This window comes from Stegodyphus dumicola, chromosome 9, assembly GCF_044657685.1.
Source record: "Stegodyphus dumicola isolate Sdum_Otavi_A_Nest chromosome 9, ASM4465768v1".
Lineage (NCBI taxonomy): Eukaryota > Metazoa > Arthropoda > Arachnida > Araneae > Eresidae > Stegodyphus > Stegodyphus dumicola.
In genome coordinates, this window is record NC_140776.1 from 85,686,243 (window position 1) to 85,708,433 (window position 22,191).

General features: G+C 36.9%; 1 protein-coding gene across 5 annotated transcripts in view; it reads right to left on the reverse strand.

Moving 5' to 3' along the window:
• LOC118195792 (homeobox protein cut-like) overlaps positions 1-22,191 on the reverse strand; it is a 354,176-nt gene that overhangs the window by 14,635 nt on the left and 317,350 nt on the right. For 2 of the 5 annotated variants that reach the window (XM_085823711.1, XM_085823715.1), the window contains 5 exons: positions 18,317-18,604; positions 10,822-11,093; positions 3,646-3,927; positions 2,718-2,985; positions 535-875 (listed from right to left, as the gene is read on the reverse strand). In XM_085823711.1, the coding sequence (XP_085679837.1) occupies positions 535-875; positions 2,718-2,985; positions 3,646-3,927; positions 10,822-11,093; positions 18,317-18,604 (1,451 nt within the window). The remainder of the gene's footprint in view (positions 1-534; positions 876-2,717; positions 2,986-3,645; positions 3,928-10,821; positions 11,094-18,316; positions 18,605-22,191) is intronic. The other 3 variants (XM_085823714.1, XM_085823713.1, XM_085823712.1) reach the window with 3 other exon arrangements.

A 22,191-nucleotide genomic window follows, 5' to 3' on the forward strand; every position in this document is an offset into this window, starting at 1 on the left:
AACGATATCTCCTTATCAGACATTAGTCTTCGGTATAAATATGAACATAAGCCGAAGATTGGACATGAGTGGGCCAACAAAAAATGAACAGCATAAGCTTCTTAACAAACTCAAATAAAGATTGAAAAAATATTGATTTAAAAAAATAACTCCAGATGAAGGTTCTTCCTTCCAAATTCAAGAGTATTACTTAATGATGGATGGCAGATTCGATATTATTTTTTTCCACTGTTTCTGTTATACTAATTTTTATTGTATTTTCCTTCAAACAACATTAAATAAAAAAATCGCTGTACTAGATACAAATGCTTATGCCATTTTATTCAAAACCTTGCACTTTTTATATCTTTTGAGAAGACAGTTAAAACAGTTATCGTTTTATTATAAATTTAATGCTTTTAAATAACTGCATTTTTTAGTTTGTTGAAAGGGAACAAGTACTTTTTATATAAAGATAAATATTTGGGAAATTGAATTACTTTTTTTTAAAGAAAAATGTAAAGAAAATTGATTTATACATATAGCGAAACAAACCTTTTGCCCAATATTGTGGACGGTGAGTGTTTCTTTAATCCTCGCTGTAATGATCTGCGTATCAAGATCGGTGGTCACTGCTGCCATTTCATAGACAGAGGGTTGGACATAAGGGGCCAAACAACGGCTTCCCCTTCGGCCAGCTACTGCAGAGCCTTTAAGATTGCCACTGGAAGGCAACGCAGCGCTACCTGATGGGCTATGGGCAGTGAGGGGCGCCGAGGGACTCTCTGGTGTTGAAGGAGGTTGAGGAGATGAAGGATGAGATGGTTTCACTGGTGTCTGACGATGAGATGGGTAAGTGGGCTCTGCTGAACTCACCGGACTAAATCGATTGGATCCTAAAGAAAGTAAAATTCTCATAATTAATTAATTACGAAATACTAGTGAACGTTTTTTAGATAATACCAAAGACATTTATCAAAATGACATCACTCTATGGTCAAAATTTTGTGAGCATTTCGGAGTAAGGAAAAGGGAAGACAAAAAAACCAATATACTTTAATTATGAGTATAATATAAAATTTCGTGATTTATTATACATTTACATCTTCATTTATCTGTCTATCTCTATTTATGTAAATATACAGATAAATGAAGATGTAAATATGTAAATATATAATAAGTCACGAAGTTTTAATTGTTTATATTGTATTAAATCTGTAGATGAGCCTAAAATGTAGAATAAGAGCAATGGCAATCCAAAATATCCAAATTTTAATTGAGATGAAAAAAGTGGCTAAAAACTAAAGAACTCCTTGCATGTGGTTTTATGGCGCAATGATCAGGCTATCTATTTGACTTATCGGCAATATTGTGTTCGAGTTTTGTCGAAGGTAAAATTTTAATTTCAATTTATTTTCCATTTCTCTTGTTCTCTACATCTGGTGAACACACTCAAAAGTCGGTAGTAATTCGACTCTGAATTAGGTTAGGCTAAAGCACAGAAGACCGAAAGGAGGGAATGCCTCGTGGATGACTTTTTAGGGCAACTCTTTCGTATTCAAGTTACATATAGAAAAATCCACACAAACTTTCCTGCAGTCAGTTCGTAGGCAGGGATTTGAATCCGGATCGAATTTTCATGTTCAGTGATTTTACCGTTCAAATGCTATTGAGCCGCACACAGTTAGGATTGACTAAAATTTGCCTAATCTCCTTTAGCTAAGGGGTATGAGGACTTAAGGCATTTTCCCCATACGTGTTTGTATTTCAATGATTAGCATATCTATGAGCATATTAAATATCCTGTGTTCGACTCTAAACGAATATTCATTTTATTTTTTCAAGAATTTCCTTCGGTTTTTGTCGCACATTTTTTTTCAATAAAAATCATCGCATTCACAACCACAAACTTAGGGTTTTCAGCTTTCTTTTTGAAAAGTTGCACCACCTTCCTTTGCCACTTTAATAAGTGACTTTTACGATGAGATTTAATAAGTGTCGATAATTATCATTAAACGATAATAATTTTAAGATTTAATAAGTGATCATTATCATTAACACTTATTAAATCGATAAGTTGATTTACGATTCTATTTATTAAATGATAAGTGATTTAATAAGTGAATTTTACTATGCGAATGACGTAGTAATAATATAAAAACTATAATAAATTTTAAATTAAAAACATCCAAAATTTAAACAATTAAACTTGTCGAATTCATTTAATAAACATATCTAGATTGACATCATGAAAAAGAAAACTTTTTAACAGATATTACTGAAAATCTGAACTATTTCATACACAGCAGCACATATTTGGACATTATGTCAATAAAATGGCAAAATATTTTCTGCTATCTAAATTCTACCTGTTTTATAGCAATGTCTTCATTCATAAATTTTAATTTAAACTGTATTTTTTTTTTTTTTTTTTTGTACTTTCTTTATTGCAGTGCTGGTTCTAAAACAGAACTGTGATTATTATGGATGGATGACTTACTCGTAATCAATAATTATCAAAGCCATTAGAAAGATCATGAAAAATAAAATCGCGCAGATGATCACTGCGTTCCAGAACTGAATTTATTAATAAATTTAAATGTTAGCCATTGGCAGCTGTAGTAAATTACTCAAATTAATTTGAAAATGACATGCGTAATTTGAGATACACATTATCACCTCACATTATGTGTTCTACATAATGCGACTTATTTATTAACAGACGAATAACAGCTTACCTGGAGGAAGCGGCACGCCACCATAGCCGCCCATTCGCATGAGTCTCTCCGGGGCTATTTTGTACTGCGAAGCGACCAACTTGTGAACCGCGTTCTCATCCTCCAGGAACATTTTCATTCTGATAAATGGTTCCCTGCCTTTTTGTGTAAGCATGTGCCAGGGCTTGGGTCTCGCCAGCAGGTCGGAGACGGAGCCCTGCGACAGTCCCAAGACACTCTCCCCGAACAACCGCTGACTGATGGAGTACTGAGATAACTGTTCTTTCACCTAAAAGAAGGATTTGTGTAGTGAATAATAAAATTTATCATTGCATTTTGGGTAAAATATTTTTAATTCTATACGAAGTCAACACATTTACTGGCTTTTCTAAAGTAATGATTTATACAACGCATTATGCTTTAATTTGTAAAATAGTGCTAGAATAGCTATTTCCATTTTTTCATTAATATGGGAATGTTTGATGGCTTAGTTTTTAGCTTATTTTGCACTTTTTTGGATGATTGTGATCTTTTCATATTCCCGCTTGTAATTTCGTCGTAATATCTTCGGTCATCTTAAAAAATAGTTCTGTTTACCAATTTTGTTGAGAAACATAGTTAACTATCCTTTCATGTTTTAAATAATGGCAAGATTTGTATTTTTTATTTTTATTATTATAGCGTGATTAAGATGAGGTAAGGTAACACACAAGTGACTTAATAGCGAATGAAAAATCGAAATTAAGAATTTTACTGTTCACAAACTTAAATCACCACAACTATATTTCCATTTACTTGCGTATGCACATCCTGTAATACATTGCATAGAATAAAATTTCCTACTTCAACTTTAGTGCACCGCATGCTTTGGCGCATGAGATAAAAAACGCAGACTAATACGCAAGTCTCACTTTAAGCAACAATCAAAAACAATAAAATAAATACTTACTCGCTTGACTATGTCTTCTGTGTTTAAATTGTTATAATGGTCGAACTGCTGTTGCGTGATGGGAGGTAGTACAGCTTTCATAGGCCGCTGTGGCAACGTATTAAAACTTGGCGTTGCTGCCTGGTTCAGCAAAGAATTGGTAATAGATTGCATCCTTTGAAGAGGAGAAGATTCTTCGGAATTTGTTGTCTGTTGTCCCTCAGGAGGTAAAGGGATGAGAGGTGATGCGCCAGAATAAGGTGATAAAACTTTCATGGCATCGGAGGAGAAAAAACTTGAATGCTGCAAGAAATAACTCTTTTAACAAAAAATTGTGATGCTAATAAAGAACTAAATTTCTAGTAGATATTAATACCACAGAAACTGAAAAAGTAACAGCAACATATGTCGGTGCATTATAAGGTTCGTAATTTCAAGGATAAAAGTATAGACCATGCAAAAAAATCATAACTTCAGAAATGAATCTATTTTTCTGTTCATATCTGCATTTTTTGTTTGCAAATTAACACTTCATCAAGAAATTATAGAAGAAAAGGCTTAAAAGCTTTTTTTTTTTTTTTTTTTTTTTCTACTTTACAGAAAACTAAGACAATGAGCACATTTTTTTTTAAACAATGCGTTTTTTGAAGCAAGTCTAACGTCTTCAGCAAGCTCATTTAAAAATTTTTATATTATTTTATTGGGCATTATACATTGTGGAACAGATTGAAAAACATTTTATTGAAAAAATTGGAAAAGGAAATCATTTAGAAGGCAAGAGGTAAAATTAATATTATGCATTATTTTATGATTTTTCTAAACTTAAAAATACGACAAATTATTTCCAGTAAAATATAAATAACGTATTGTTACGAATTTGGTATTTAAAAAGCTAATGTTAGTTCAATTATAAATTAAATGGTTTTATTTCTCGCGCAGTGCAGCGCGTGACGAATATTAAAAGAAAGCTAAGCCGGAAAAATTAAAAATACAAGAGCGCGTGCGTTAAATAAATAAATATCTCTTTTTGATTTCGAGAAAATGCTGGAAAATTCTAGCGCGTGATTTTAAAATCTTATAAAAGGAGGAAAACATCTCAGTTTGTAGTAGTTGCTTAGTTTGTTGTTGTTTAGAAAATTACTGTTGTTGATTGTAGCGAATTCGCGGATTAGCGTTCTTTAGCTGTTTTGAATTACGTTCTATTGGACATTTGAGTAGTTAAAAGATAACTACTGTGAGATATTGTAATACTGCATGATAATTTGAGAAAATTTAAGCATTTTTGTTGTGATAATAATAAATTTTTGTTCATTTTTCATCGGACTTGTGCATTCATTTCATAACGAACCCGTACGCACGCAACAATTTTTGGTGTCAGAATTGGGATTTGAATGCCAATAACAAGAGCGATGGAAGAACAACTCAGGAAAATGATGACTGCATTTGCTGCTTTCCAAGAAAAGATGGAAGGGGCCGTCAACTCCGTTAAGGAAGAAATGAAATTGGGCCAGGAATCCGTTAAGGAAGAAATGAAATTGGGCCAGGAATCCGTTAAGGAAGAAATGAAATTGGGCCAAGATTCCGTTAAAGGAGAGATGAGATCCGTTAAAAAGGAAATGGAAGCCGTTCACGAAAAGTTGGAAGCTGGTCAAGTAACTTTTAAAGAAGACATAAAAGCTGTACAAGAAAAGATTGAAGCAGGTCAAGACGAAATGAAAAGAGAAATAACCTGCGTAATAGAAACTAAATTTGAGGCTATGGAAGACAGAATAGGAGTTGTCGAAAATAAAGTCGGGCAAATTGAAGAAAAGGTTTCTTCTGTCAAAGATGAAATAGAAGATAGAGTGTCGGCTGTGGAGCAACGAGTCGAAGGAAGAGTTTCGGCCTTCCAACAACAAATTGAAGAAAGAGTTTCTGCCGTAGAACAACAAATTGATGATAGGGTTTCTGCTGCCGTCGCCAAAGAAGTTGACAGCCTAAAGAAGTGCATAGCGACGGTAGGAAACAATTCTGAAGGTTTCAAATTTTTATCGATGCCTGCTCGTTCCGTTCTGAAACTATCTACATATGATGGGAAGACCTCCTGGCAGGTGTATAGGACACAATTTTCTATCGTTGCGGATGCGAATGGATGGGATTCCCAAGCTAAGGCCTGTCATCTCGCCGCTTCTCTGAGAGCAGACGCAGCGGATATCCTGCAGACGCTTCCCGAAAATCAAAGGCTAGATTTCGAAGCTCTATCCGGCGCTTTGGAGCTGCTCTTCGGCGAGAAATGTTTAAAAGACTACAGCAGGCTCCAATTAAAATCTCGTCAACAGAAGCTCACCGAAACGCTTCAGGAGCTCGCCACGGATGTTGAAAGGCTGTCACATCACGCCTTTTCGGAGTGCCCGACAGAAACAAGGGAAATCCTGTCCCTGCAATATTTCATCGATGGCATCCGGGACCCCTGAAATACAGAAAGCACTGCAAATGGCGGATGTTAAAGATCTGAAAAGCGCTTTAGTGTATGCCATGAAATTTGAGGCAGCCCAGCAAGCCACCCGTCGAGACCGCCATCCAGTCAGAGCTGCTCAAGTCCAGGAGCCAGGGGATCAAGTCACTGCTCGTCTAGACGATTTAACTAGACAACTGAACGCCTTGAGACAGAATATTGGTGACAAGAAACCGACCGTAAAGTGCTGGAACTGCGGTGCTGAAGGACACATACGACGAAACTGCAGAACACCCCAGGGCACGGATGCTAAGACCGCTCCTAACAAACAGCAGGGAAACTAATTAGTGGCCATCTCGCGGGGCGGAGGTTGCCAGATCATGAAAAGCCCCAGTTTAAAGCGCTTCAGATTTCTGCAGTGAGAGGCGGCAGTAATGGACTTTTCATAATAGGACATATTAATGGAGTTCCCTGCAATATGACGATAGATACAGGAGCCAACGTTACCATCATCCGAAAAGATTTGGCTCAACAATTGGGAAGCAAACTTATCTGGACGCCGCCCTGCGTTACCCTACAGACTGTGTCCGGTGAGAACGAATTGCATTCTACATCTGAGGACATAGCGTTATTTGGAGTCAATGATGAAGTTAAATCTGTCCATAAAATCATAGCACAAGACAATATCACAATACCGGCAAGAACAGAAATTTTACTTCCTGGATCCATAGCCGAAAACAGAAATTTCCGCTACGGCATCATAGAATATCCCAATAACTGTAATAGCCCAAAAGGAGTACTAGTAGCCTCAACACTCGTCGACCTATCCAGAACGGTTATCCCGGTGAGAGTCGCCAATGTAACTGAGAAGGCGAGAGTTATTAAGAAAGGTGAAGTGGTTGCAACATGTACTCCAGTAACCACAGTTGAAAGAAAGAGTAACATCCAAGAATCCGTGTCTTCAGAAAGCATTACATCAGAGTTACTTCAGAATGCGCAATTAAACGATGAAGAGAAGAATGCTGCCGATCGCGTCGTTAAAGATCTTCAAGTTGTTTTCTCCCGCTCGTTTTCTGACGTGGGTCGAACTAGTTTGATACAACATAGAATAGATACCGGTGATCATCCCCCGATCAAGCAACATCCAAGACGTCTACCGTTTGCTAAACAGGAAGAGGTGCGAACACTGTTAAAAGATATGGAAGAACGCGATGTCATCGAGCCTTCAGTAAGTCCATGGGCATCTCCCATCGTCCTAGTCAGAAAGAAAGACGGCTCAACAAGATTTTGCGTCGACTATCGCCGGTTGAATGAGGTTACGAAGAAAGACAGTTACCCTCTTCCTAGAATTGACGACATTCTAGACACTCTTTCTGGAAGCAAGTGGTTCTCAACACTTGATTTAAAGAGTGGGTATTGGCAGGTAGAAATACAGCCTGAAGACCGAGAAAAGACGGCATTTACTACGGGACAAGGGCTTTGGCAATTCAAGGTGATGCCGTTTGGACTGTGTAATGCGCCGGCAACATTCGAACGTCTTATGGAAACTGTTTTGAAAGGCCTTTCCTACGAAGCCTGCCTCATATACCTGGACGACATCATCATCGTCGGAAAGAGTTTTGAAGAACATTAGAAAATCTTAGGAAGGTGCTTCAGAAACTGAAAGAAGCCAATCTGAAGCTGAGTCCCGCTAAATGCAAATTGTTCCGAAAGGAAGTGACTTACCTGGGACATGTCATCTTTGCAGAAGGTGTGCGCACGGATCCTGAAAAGGTATCAGGCGTTAAATCCTGGAAACGTCCCGAAAATGTCCATCAGCTGAGAAGCTTCCTAGGGCTTTGCACCTACTATAGGAAATTCGTGAAGGACTTTTCTTCCATCGCAAGACCCCTACACAAGCTGACAGAGAGCAACCAGAAGTTCTTGTGGACAAAAGAATGCGAGGATGCATTTAACAACTTAAAGGAGGCTTTAACATCTGCTCCAATCCTGACGTATCCTCAGCTTGACCGACCATTTATTCTCGACACCGACGAGAGTAATGAAAGTGTTGGTGCTGTTTTGTCCCAAGAAATAGACGGCCAAGAACGTGTAGTGGCATACTGGAGCAAGTGCCTGTCTAAACCGGAGAGGAATTATTGTGCCACCAGGAAAGAGTTGCTCGCCATAGTCAAAGCTGTAGAACAGTTCCATCACTATCTATACGGCAGAAAATTCCTGCTCCGCACCGATCATGCATCATTGACCTGGCTTTTAAATTTCAAGAATCCTGAGGGTCAAATAGCCAGGTGGATACAGAGACTCCAAGAATATGACATCACTATCCGTCATCCTAAGGGATCATCACACGGAAACGCCGACGCCCTGTCTAGAAGACCTTGCCAAGAAAGCTGCCGATATTGTTCCAAGGTGGAAGCGAAATACGAGCTGCTGACTCCGGTCGCAAGACAAATTACAACATCATCATCGACTGATCGAGAACCGTGGAGTGATGATGAAGTCAGGAAAGACCAGCTGGAAGACCGCGACATTAAACCCATAATTGATTTAATGGATTCATCAAACAGAAAACCTACCTGGCAGGACATTTCTATCTGTAGTCCTACAACCAAACAATATTGGGCACTCTGGGATTCACTTCACATTTGAAACGGCATCTTATACCGGAAATTCGAATCGGATGATGGGAAGACGTTCCGATGGCAACTTATACTTCCAAGATCCCGCATTCCTGATGTCCTTAAAGAGTTACATAGCACCCCTACTGGAGGTCACTTTGGAATAATGAAGACCTTGCAGAGAGTTCGTGAGCGCTTTTACTGGAATAATGCAAAGGATGACGTGCAAAAGTGGTGCCGATCTTGCGATGCCTGTGCAGGTCGGAAAGGACCGAGGAGACGCAGCCGAGGCAAGCTGCAACGTTACAACGTAGGGGCGCCTTTTGAACGTATCGCCTTTGACATCCTGGGACCTCTGCCACGAACTGCTGATGGCAACAAATACATACTCGTTGTCATTGATTACTTCACCAAGTGGCCTGAAGCTTATCCTATTCCTGATCAAGAGGCTGTCACAGTAACTGAGGTAATGATACAGCACTGGATTTCCAGGTTCGGAGTGCCTCTTCAGTTACATTCCGATCAGGGAAGGAATTTTGCCTCGCAGTAATCAAAGAACTATGCAAACTATTCGGCATTGACAAAACTCAAACGACGCCATTGCATCCCCAGTCGGACGGCATGGTAGAGAGGTTCAATCGAACCATCCTTAATAACCTCTCATTAGTGGTTTCCAGAAACCAACAGGACTGGGACAAGAAATTACCACTCTTTTTACTGGCTTACCGCAGTGCTGTCCACGAGACTACCGGCTATTCTCCATCACAGATGCTCTTCGGTCGTGACCTTCGTCTGCCTTGTGATCTATTGTTTGGCCGCCCTCCGGATGCTCCTTCATCGTCTGAGGAATATATTCAAGATCTCCAGGCCCGGTTTGAAGTGATGCACAAATTTGCACGAGAGCGAGTGAACTTGGCGACGGAGAAGATGAAGACCCGCTACGACACAAGAGCTACTGAACATCAGTTCCACGAAGGAGACAAGGTGTGGTTGTGGAATCCGACTCGACGGAAAGGACTTTGTCCGAAATTACAGTCACCTTGGGATGGCCCGTATACAGTCCTAAAAAGACTGAATGACGTCGTGGTTCGGATTCGTAAGTCTTCGAACTCTAAACCTAAAGTCGTTCATTACGACAGGTTAGCTCATTACTATGGCCATAGTACGTAATGTAAATAATTGTAAATAGTATCAGACCATGGTCATTTTTGTTTATAAATGTGTATTTGATTTGATTTGTATTTAGTATTTGATTTGCATTTAGTATTTGATTTGTATTTAGTATTTGATTTGTATTTAGTATTTGTTTTGTATTTAGTATTTGATAGCATTTGATTTGTTTAAGTTAGTTATTGCATTTATTGTTTATATTGTTTGATATTGTAATGTAATGTTTATGCCTCAGTTGCATTTATGCCACAGTTGTAAGTTTAGCTTCCTGTCCAGGGATTGTACTGCCCGGGACGTGCAGTCCTTGGGAAGGGAGCAGTGTTACGAATTTCGTATTTAAAAAGCTAATGTTAGTTCAATTATAAATTAAATGGTTTTATTTCTCGCGCAGTGCAGCGCGTGACGAATATTAAAAGAAAGCTAAGCCGGAAAAATTAAAAATACAAGAGCGCGTGCGTTAAATAAATAAATATCTCTTTTTGATTTCGAGAAAATGCTGGAAAATTCTAGCGCGTGATTTTAAAATCTTATAAAAGGAGGAAAACATCTCAGTTTGTAGTAGTTGCTTAGTTTGTTGTTGTTTAGAAAACTACTGTTGTTGATTGTAGCGAATTCGCGGATTAGCGTTCTTTAGCTGTTGTGAATTACGTTCTATTGGACATTTGAGTAGTTAAAAGATAACTACTGTGAGATATTGTAATACTGCATGATAATTTCAGAAAATTTAAGCATTTTTGTTGTGATAATAATAAATTTTTGTTCATTTTTCATCGGACTTGTGCATTCATTTCATAACGAACCCGTACGCACGCAAAAGTATACTCTTTGTGTGTTAATTTTATATAAGAACATTGTAATGCTGATTTTATTGAACGTTATTCATTTAAGCGTGGAGTACTTTTCGCATGAAAAAAATTTACAAAAATAAGTAACTAAGCGGAAATGAAAATCGATATGGAGAAATAAACTACGTACACTTACTTCATGTGCACTTTGTTGTTGAGGATGAGGCATACAGCAAGGAGGTTGGTCTCTACAGTAAGGAATCCCACAGTCGGGTCTTCTGTGCAGCGGACATGAATGGCATGAAGCATCAGGATGGTGGGCTCCTTGAGCAGCCAGTAAGGTGAGTTCCCGGTGGTAGATAGCTAAGGCTTGCCGAATCTCATCTTGAGCTTGTTTCGCCTGTTCTTCAGGTTGCCCTTCTTTCATTCGTTTCCCTGTAGAGCAATCAAGGTATCGTTTCCCTAATTAATTATAACGCAGAGAGACATTATACCTTTAGCTGGCAAAGAAACATCATGAATCAGAAACAATGCGTTAATTATCTCATCCGGACGCCTATTCTATGATCACTGGATCTGTCTACAACTTGAGCGAACAATATTGATTAAAAAAAAACCCGGTATAGACAGCCATCACAACTTATCGGAGAAAGCCATTCTGTGGTCCTCAGTTAGTGGGCGAGTGGGTTTATTTGACTTTACTGAAAGGGAAGAAAGCTTCAAGGAGCTTTAGACCAATCGCAGCACAGACCAGTGACGAAATTTATAGCGCGCGCTGGCTGAAGTTCTAGGAATATTCTTTCATTGTTTCACTAACTCACACGCTGCATTTGTAGTTCGAAAAAAATGGCACACAACAGTATTATGACCAACACACAGCAGAATGTGCTGCTGTGTTATGTGAAGGAAAATCCATTTTTTTAAGGCGAAAGTTAACGCAGGAATTTAGGGCTAAGAGTGATGTGGGATACCATGAAAGCAACGGTAAATAGATAAGAGCAAATGAATTAAGCTTACTTAAATCTTTTTAGAAATAAACAATTTTAATCATTTAAATTTATAATACGATTAATTTGCATTACAATCTAATAGCAAAATAAGTTTTTTTTTTTTTTTTTTCCCATGCTTACATTAAAACTGCTTTCATGCAATTTACTTTACAGTTAATATTAGAAAAATATTTCCTTAAGTAAGAAATTACAAAGAAAATATTTTTTTCTTAATTTTTCTTCCTTTTTCTTATTTTTTTTTCTATAAAAATTATTTCTTTCAGGAAAAGAAATAAAATTCATTCGCTATTACAGTATGCCGATTGCTGCTGCATTCAACTATCACACACGCAACAAAATGTGTTAACATCAAAACATCAAAATGTTTATTTTAAATAATTTATTCTATAATTAACATTATAACTAAAAATAAAAAAAATATTTTTTCAATATAAAATATATACACAAAATTATACTAATCTATCCTGTATATGTGATTAATTGCAATTTTTGTCACACAGTTACTAATACTTTTTTTAAATATTACATTGTTTTTATTTTAATTTCTTATATATATATAAGAACTGCTTATTTTAAATATTCTTCCTTCTCAAAAGATTTTATTCTGTGAAAATAATTAAAAGATAGTAATATTATTTTCACAATGCAAGTACTAAAGTAAAAATAATCAGTGTAGGTCTCCTCCTAGTCAAACCCGCGTTTCGACGCATTAAATAGAAAATTAATAACAATCAGTATCTCTTTTACAATATAAAAATGAAAACTCTGATATGAAAAGTATATATATATATATATATATATATATATATATATATATACTTTTCATATCAGAACTATATTGCAATATGAAAAGTATATATATATGATCATATCAGATATATATATATATATTTTTCATATTGCAAACCCAAAGTATATATATATATATATATATATATATATACACTTTAAGTTTGCAAAGAAACAATGATTTTTTAATACTAATAGATCACAAAAGTACTATTCCATGAACAAACCCTCAGGCCTACAGCATTGTTACTTTATAGCATACGATAATAATGCAGTATAATTAATTCAATAATAATTCTTTACAGTAGTAACGCAGTATAATTCTGCTAATAAGCCCACCAGCGGCCGAGCGGTAAAGTCGCTGAACGCAGGTAGTTTGGTCCGAAGTTAGAATCCTGCGAACGAGCTGGCCGCATCGGCGTTTTCGTGTCTTTCCCCATGTGTAACGTGTATACGAGCCAGTTTCCCTTAGAAACCAGTTTTAAATCGTAATAAAATTACACACACACAAAAAAGGAAAAAATCTGAAAGTCTTCAGGTTTTATATTACTCTCAAGCCGTTTTTTTTTTAGCCGTTTTTTTAACGTTTTGCGTGTTATCTTTATTTAATAAATATCACATTCTTCGCACTCAAACCATAAAATTCAATTCAACAGCAATAATATATAATTTAAAAAGAATCTCCAAATGCCTATATTAGGATGGAAGATTACGTTATTCAAAATTTCATGGCTCTAGGTACCGTTGTTTTATCACAGTGCGAGAAACATCCATACATTTAGGCATATTCCTCATTATTTAACTTCTTTAAATGCAATACAGTGAGATAATATTTGGTGGCAACAATTTGAAACATTTCTCGTGAAACACCACAAAATGGCAAAACGAAATTAATAGCCCTTCTGGGCTAAAACTTATTTTTAAAAGTATCACACTAGTAGTAGTACTGCTACTGAAAAAATATTATAAAGCTACTTTATATTTTTATAATTTTTATTTTACAGTAGTGGGAATTGCGCGTAATAATGAACGACATTCCTTTTTGTGTTCACAGTATTGTTCGTAAGATATTCAACTGTTAGATTTTAAAATAAACGTAATTCTTGCTGTACATAAATCGAGTAGAAGCGTATCGGATGTCTACATTTGTATTAAAAGAAGAAGGTTTGTGTACTTGATAAACTTATTATCTTCTACATTTTTAAAGCATATAATTACAATTTATATGTATAATTTCAGGAATAGTATAAATAACGTTTCTTTCAGTAGAAATTAAATTACGTTCTTGTTTTCTGAATGTGGCTCCAAATACTCTGTCAGTTCATCGCAAATTAAAATAACTATAAATTTTGGCAATCTGAAATTCGCAATGAAAACATCTTCTGACAGAGCAAAAGCATTAACATATTTTCTATAAATTCGCCATCGATTCAGAGATCTACCAATTCCATCCAATTGCTTTCGCTCGCACTTGGTTTCAACTACACAGTGTTATTACCAAAAGTTCAGAGTTGCCAAAGGCCAATCACGGTAGTAAAATAAAAGAGATGTACTTTAGGTACATCTGTCACCCGGAGGCGTAAAAACTTTCAGAGCTTGGGTCTGGCATTCCTGGTCGTGGTATCAAATGTTGCATTCAAAAATAACAAAAGTCGTAATTATAACACACAGAAAATAGCTGAAAACTATTTACATAAATACAACTACCAAGACGGGTTGTGATGTATGGTGCGGGATCTTTTGACCACATATGCAACAGTAGGGTCATAATCGCACAGGCTTCTAATAGAAGCGTAGGAAGAGGTTCTAAGGCTTTCAAAGAAATTATGTGAAGTGATCAAAGTTTGTTCATGCATGGACTTCACATTCAGATCCTCCTGAATTTGAGAGTTCGTCACAAACCAAGGTGAGTTCACAATCGCTCTAAGTATTTTATTTTGTATTATGTCTAGTTTAGCACGCTCAGTCTTGGTGGCTGTCGCCCATGCTGGCACTGCTTATAACATAATCGGTCTGATTAAGGAAAGTTCAGTGTTCTTTTGATTTTTATCGATAAGTTAGACTTCCTGCCAATCAAGCTGTAAAGGGCACAGAACGCAGCATTCGCTTTTTCCGCTACGGCTGTAACATGGTATTTAAAGGTGAGCTTGCTATGTATAATAACTCCTAAATACTTATAGGAGTCAGCCATCGGAACTGTATCGTTTTTAATTCTGATATCCGTATTAACAATTACATTCTGCCTGTAGCTTCTGTAAATCACAACACAGCATATACCAGAATTTAAATTGATTTTCCAATCCTCGCACCATTTCGTAACGATATTTATTTTGAATTGCAGTTTTTCGATTGCAAGAGGTGGGCTGACAGAATCCGTAAGTACGACCGTGTCGTCGGCGTATTTTAGAATCTTGGAATCCAAGGAATTTGGGAGGTCATTTATAAATATATTGAAAAGAGAGGGAGCGAGGACTGCTCCTTGCGGGACACCACTGTAAATTATCTTTTTCATGGAAATTGCATTTCCACACTTTACTTGGAATGTTCTACGGTAAAGATACGAGATCATAAGTTGAATAAAGCTGACCGGGAGCAGAAAATTTCTGAGCTTATGGATAAGTTCTGCGTGCCACACTCGATCGAATGCCTTTCGATCTCGAGGAAGCACGCAGTGACTGCCTTCCTTTTTTTGAAAGATGCCTGCAATATATTCAACCAGATTTAAAATTTGATGCGTAGTAGAATGACCGCTTCGAAATCCAAATTGCGAACTGTCGATAAGGTGAAGTCTCTCAAGGTGATTGGTAAGTCTGATTTTTAGAACTCTTTCAAAGACCTTTCCCAAAGCAGGAAGCAGACTAATCGGCCTGTAACTAGTTATTAATTTCGGGTCTTTAACCGCTTTCGGAATTGTAATGATGATGCTGTGCTTCCATTGCTGGGGAAAATATCTAAGTCGTATGCAGGCATTAAAGATTTTCACGAGAAGCACAATACACTTTCTTGGGAGGGCCTTGAGGGCGTCATTACTGATTTCATCAAAACCTCTGGCCTTGCGAACTTTAAGATTTTTGATAATCTGTCGAACTTCTCTGAGGGTGGTGAGATCGAAGTAATCAGATGGAGTGCTGCATTTAAGCGAGGTAGCGGAGTATTGAATTTCTTTTTCATGCTCGGTATCCTCTTCTGGGTGGAGCTGAAAAACTTTACTTAATTCTTCTGCCATTAAGTTCGCAATTTCAGTCTCAGAATGGTGTATGTTACCCATGTGATGAATTGGAGTAATGCTATTGGTCCTTGTGGTTCGAAGCGAGCGTGCGATTCTAAAGGACGTCCCTGGCTCAAAATATTTTCCAGCAAATAATTCCATTTTTCAGAGCGGAAATCCTGAATTTCGCGTTTGATTTCCCTGTTAAGATAATTAACAAGTCTTCTATCTCTGGGGTTACGGGATAATTGCCACTGCTTTCTAATGCGATTTCTCCGCTTAATAATGTCCTTAATTCTTGTCGGAAGGGCGAGATGACTTTCAGAATTCCTCGGCGAGGAAGCGTTTTTAATGGCATTCTGCATTTTGTGATTTGATTTTCGATGTCACTACAATGGTTAAAGCTGCTATTACAGGGGTAATCTCTGAGCTGCTCTGTGAAGGAGTTCCAATTTACTTTATAGGAGATCATTTTTAAAGGTGGATAAATTCCATAAAAGTCAAACGTGACTGGGAAGTGGTCCGATGACAATTCTTCGTGCATTTCAAGTAGTGGAGTCGTACTAATGTTCTTGAATAAGACAATGTCCAAGATATCTCCCACTCCATTATTATGGATGTGAGTAGGTAAGTGAGAGGCAACTAGTCTCACATCGTTCCTAAGCAAATAATTATTTAGAATTCTTCCATTTCGGTTATCCTTCCTAGTGCGCCAAGTATGAAATTTAGCATTCAGATCACCCGCAATAATCGTGGGGTAATTCGTGGACGTCAAAATATTGAGATCCTGTACCTGAAGAAGTCTATTGAGAGGGTTGTAAACTGCTATGAAGAGAAAGTTTGTGAAGACATTAGGATTTTTTAAAGCAGGGAATGTGGAAAATGAGCAATTTCCTCGTCGGGATTCGAAGTTGGGCCTCTCGAATACACACCGAATGTGCTACCGTTACATGTCGAAAATATACAGAAAGGAGGGCAAAAGTACCTTGCAAGGTTACTTAATTTTTTTTAAATAAATAGCTCTAAACGTTTTTGTAACAAATTATTCATGTTTACTGATATCTGAAACTTTAAGATGAAGCATAGACATTCATTTTACCAAGTTGTTCCTTTGTCATTAATTCTACGTACACATTTGTAAAAATGTCATATTTTTACAAATATTTTATAACGCAGTTCCAACGGCAAATCCTTTATTATAGCACGTTCACGCCGGGGCCAATTTTTATGTTCTTCGCCGTGAGACGGCGCTCGAATTTTTGCCGCGTTTCATCTGGAGGCGCGCGGTTATTACCTGTTCAGATTACCTGTTCAGACCTGTATACGAGTTGTACGTTTGCTAATAGTTATTAATCATAATTTTTATTAAAAAAGTTTTTGTAATAAATAAAAGTTAATTTTTTATTATTTTAATTTTCAGCGTCTATAATCACACACTCGAATGCGAACCATCAGTGGCACGCGCCACCCGATAAAACAGACTAGTGCGGGCCACCGGTGGTACGCGCCGCCCACCCGATGAGACAGACTAGTGCGCGCCACCGGTGGCCCGCGCCGGCATGAATGTGATAGAGTAATGTCACTTTATATTCAAGTCTCAAAATCTTATGAAAAGACTGTTGCTTTTTCACGAAAAATGATGAAAAATATTAACAGTAATAAAGATATGGTAGAGATTGAGGTGTGATTGGAAATCTTTGTTTTATCGATTAAATGCAGCACCAGTTGTGTTTAGTTCGCATTAGTTATTGATTTGTGTGTAAGTGATCAGATTTAGTAGCTAAAGGGGTTATCCCGTTGGATCTGTTTTAGCTATTCTTTTGGTTCTTTCATTTTTTACTTTTTTGTTACTCGCTTCCTGCACCCTACTTTCCCTGAATTATGTATAAGGTAATATGTAAAGGGATCATGGCTAGATTTTGCTTGTTAATGCCCAGGCTGGTCTTATTACGATCTCTTGATTAAACATTGATTTGGATAAGCAGGTCGGGGTCAAGCTCTCTTATCAAACCTAATCACTTCCTATTGCATGAAAAATTAATAAGCAAGCACTTGAAAAGCAGAATAAAATGTTTATCACTGATAACACAAAAACTGGCGAATTGAAAACAAGACGAAAATTTAAAGATATACAGAGATTATTTGATATAAATACCAAAATAGTTAGTTGAAATCTGAAATTTAATCTAACTACAGGTAAATCATATGGAAGTAATGTTAACACTTACACATTTCTAAATTAAAAATAATGTAAAATTGAGATTTCTCAGTTTCTTTACTAAATTCTGACTTTTTAGTTCATCTTCTGTCATAAAAAGCAAATTGAGATTTCTGTTATTAGTTGTTTGTTTTGATTAATATTTGACTATCTTCTGTGTTTACGATACTTCTGTGTAGGAGCTCCCATGCTGTTCACAGAATTTCTCATGATCTGTATTGGACTACCGAATCAAATCTGAACCCTAAATGACTATCCAGCAACGATGTAGAAAAAATATTATAAAATAAATAAAAGCAGCTTCTGTAACTAACGTAAATACATGTTCAGTAATCATAACGATTGCTACTCATTTGATCTGAGTTTACGAAATTCTGTGATTTTACTCGAGAAAGATTAAATCTCAAGTTAAAATAAAGTTTAAAAAAAGAGAAAAATTTTTAATAGCATAATCTCGTACCAATCAGCTTAAGAAGTTCTTCTTGATAAATGTGAGCCAGCATAACTGGCGGAAACTCCGGACCATAGTGGCAGAACGCTTTCGAACCGTTCATTACGTCGGTATACAGTGGGTGGTGTCCTACGTGATGCATATGGTGCCGTATATCCTTATGCTGCATTTGTTGGGATGCAACGGATACCTCAGGAGCAGTTGTGCTGTCTTCAGCATTCGAAGTCGGACATTGCGCTTCAGAGGTTGGTGGAAGATTCCGTTCTTCTATTTCCGGTTTCGAAGAACCATCTCGTCCTATAAGAAAATATTATTATCTCTCTCTCTCTCTTTTTTTTTAAACTGTGCACTTGTACAATAAGATTCATTCAAAATCGTGAATAATTATTATCAAGCAATATAGAGGAAATAATTATTCTTCATTTTACTGCAAATAATTATTAATTATTTATTGCACTTATGTTAAAAGGAGCTAGGAATGAGTAACAGAAAAGATACATTGCCTATTGAAAAAATACAATTATAAGACGTCGGGGAGCATTTGGAAATGAAATGAGCTTTCTCGTACATCTAAGAAAATGAAATAAATAATTTTATTTAGGTTGTTAATAGGGTCGATCATATTTTTTACATTGACAAATAGTATGAGAAAAGCCTTTGTTAATTTTTAAAATTCTCTGTTCATTATTTTTTGTACACGGACATTATTTTTTGTTCATTAATTTTTATATCGGAAGAGAATGTGCTAAATTTTAAATTGCCATTTGAAAATGAAAATCATACCGTACCATATTTGATTCAGCGCTGCCAAAAGAATAGTGTTAGTACTAAGTTTCATAAAATGCGGACGGCAATACTTTCTATCTATATAGTATATAAAAAGAAGAGTCTGTCGTCTGTGTTTGTGTGTTTCTTTCGTGCTGAGCGTAAGCTAATAGACCCAGGGCTACGAAATTTGGTACATAGGGGTGCACCTCGAGACGAGTTTTTTCAAAATTCGAATGATTTGTTTTAATTTTATGTATTATGTATTTTATATATTTAATCTGAGAAAGAATTACAGCTGTTGAACAAGAAATCGAAGAGGTTTCGGCTGTCGAACAACAAATCGATGGCAGAGTTTCTGCTGTCTCCAAGGACATTGACAGCTTAGAGAAATCCATAGTGAGAGCGGAAAACAATTCTGACGGCTTTAAATTCCTAACATTCCTAACAATATCATCCCAACCCTCTCTAAAGCTATCCACGTAAGATGGAAAGATTTCCTGGAAAGTGTAGAAAACTCAGTTCTCTATAGTGGCAAACGCAAATGGATTGGATTCCGAAATAAAGGCTTGCCCCTTTATCGCTTCTTTGAAAGCAGAGGAAGGCGCGTTACAGCTGTGCCTTGGAGAGAAGTTTTTGAAACACTATAGCAAGCCTCAGTTAAATTCTCGCGAACAGAAGCCCACGGTAACACTCCAAGGAGCAGCGACGGATGTTGAAAGGCTGTCTCATCTCATCTTTTCGGATTCCCCAGCAAAAAAGGAAAATCCTGTCCTGCAGTTCTTCGTCGGTGGCATCTGGATTCCGACGTACAGAAAAGTCTGTGCGAAAGGCGGATATAAAGGATAAAAAAGAGCTTTAGTATACGCCATGCAATTCTAAGCAGTCAATCAAGTACCTCGTAGACACCGCCACCCAATCAGAGATGCTCAAGTCCAGGAGCCAGTGGATTACGTGATTGCTTGTCTAGACGATTTAACCAGGCAATTTAGTGTCTTAAAGCGGAATATAAGTGACAAAAACCGATCCTAAGCCGCTGACACCTGCAGTGGCTAGTGCCACATACGAACGAACCATTGAAGACCTCAAGATACGGAAGCTAAGACCACTTCCTAGCAAGAAGGCGAGAAAAAAATTAGTGGCCATCTTGCTAGGGGAGGTTAACAGATACTGAGAAGTCCCATTTTAAAGCACTTCCAATTTTTGCATTGAGTGGAAAATAATGGTCTTTTCATCATGTAACACAGGGGTTCTTAACCCCGTGCCCGCGTTCACCAATGTGCCCGCGAAGCTATTTATGTGAGCCCGCGACTGTCCGCTATATATTAGTACTATTTTGAATACTATATTAGCAACTATTTTGAATTTTTTGTTACCTTTTTAATGTAGAGTATTGTTTATGATGCTTATGATTGCAATAAACTAAAGAAACATTAAGAATCGTTACACATTTTTTTAGTCCAAAGGGGCTTTATCCCTCAAAGACTATTGTTTTCGTTTTGCGATTTTGCGTTGAATAACTATAAACGGCGAATCACGTTTCAAACTGTTGCCACCAAATGTTAGAGTCCTGCATTATATTTGCAGAAATTAATAATGAAAAATCTGCATAAATGTATGCAGATAGATTTCTCGCATTGAGATAAAACAGCGGTACATAGAGCCATCGAATTTTGAATGACGTAATCCTTCTACGAATATAGGCATGTGGAAGACCAAATTTGAAATTTGTAATTTGTTTTATTATCGATTTCATATTTTGTAAAACTTTGACGAATTTTTGATTAACAAACTCAAGGATTTCAAAGCGAGTAATGACAACAATCTACGGGTGGAAAAAAAACAACCTTTTTAACTACAGCGCGCGGAACTGTGTATCGGAAATTCTAAAGATATGCTCATTTTAAAATTATTTTGCGACATTCCTATTGAATTGAATTTTATGATTTAATTACAAAAAACATGATATTTAATAAATAAAGGTAACACACAAAACGTTAAGAAAAACGCCCCTTTGGACGTTATTTAAAATCTGAAATCCTTCAGATTAAAAAAAAATTTTTTTACTGCGCCCACCAGCATTTCCTGTTTGTCAGATGTGCCCAGATGGGGAATAAGGTTAAGAACCCTGATGTAACACACAAACTGAGTTCCTTGTACTATGATCATCGATGCAGAAATCAGTCCTGCCATCATCCCAAAAGAACTGTTTCAACCATTGGACGGTAAACTCATCTGGACTCCGACCTGCGTTATCACCAGACTGTGTCCGGTGATAAAATCGACATCCATGAAAAGTTAAATATTAACACCTTGTTTGGAAGCGCCACCTAACATCATATTGCATATGGGTGGATGGCAGATATTACATATCCTTGCATACTTGGATTAGATTTTCTAAGAATATTTTTCCTTGGACTTTAAAAAATAAAATACTGCCTTTTGTCTCTGAGAACATAATTCTTCTAGGAATAATAGATAAAGGAGTGAAATCACTCTGCGATCTGTTGAGGTCTGTCATCCCGTTGAGAGCTGCCAACGTAAGCGATAAGGAGAAATTCATTTGGAAAGACGATGTGGTTCCAGCATGTACTCCAGTGACCTGCGTTAAACGAAACAGTAGTACTGCAGTCTTCTGCGTCTTCGGGAAGCTTAACAACGGAGTTAGTGCAGAATGTACAACTAAGCGATGAAGAGAAGTGTACTAAAGTATGTATCGTTAAGAATTTCAAGATGTTTTCTCCTGCATTTCTTTTGACTTAAGTCTAACCAGTTTGGCACAACATAAAATTGTTACAAGGGTTCATCCGCCAAATAAGCTTCTTCCAAGACGTCTGCCGATTGTTAAACATGAAGAAATAAGAAAGCCTCTAAAGGACATACAAGAAAGCGATGTTATCAAACTTTCAGCAATCGATAATATCAGCATCATCGAAAACAGATTTAAAAGTGTTTAGAAAATATTAGAAAGGTGCTTCAGAAATTGAAGGAAGCCAGTCTAAAGTCCTGCCAAATGTAAATTGTTCAGACAGGAAGTGACTTACTTCGGACATGCAATCTCTGCCGAAAGGGTGTGTACGGATCCAGAAAATGTGTCGTCATATAAAGATTGGAAACAC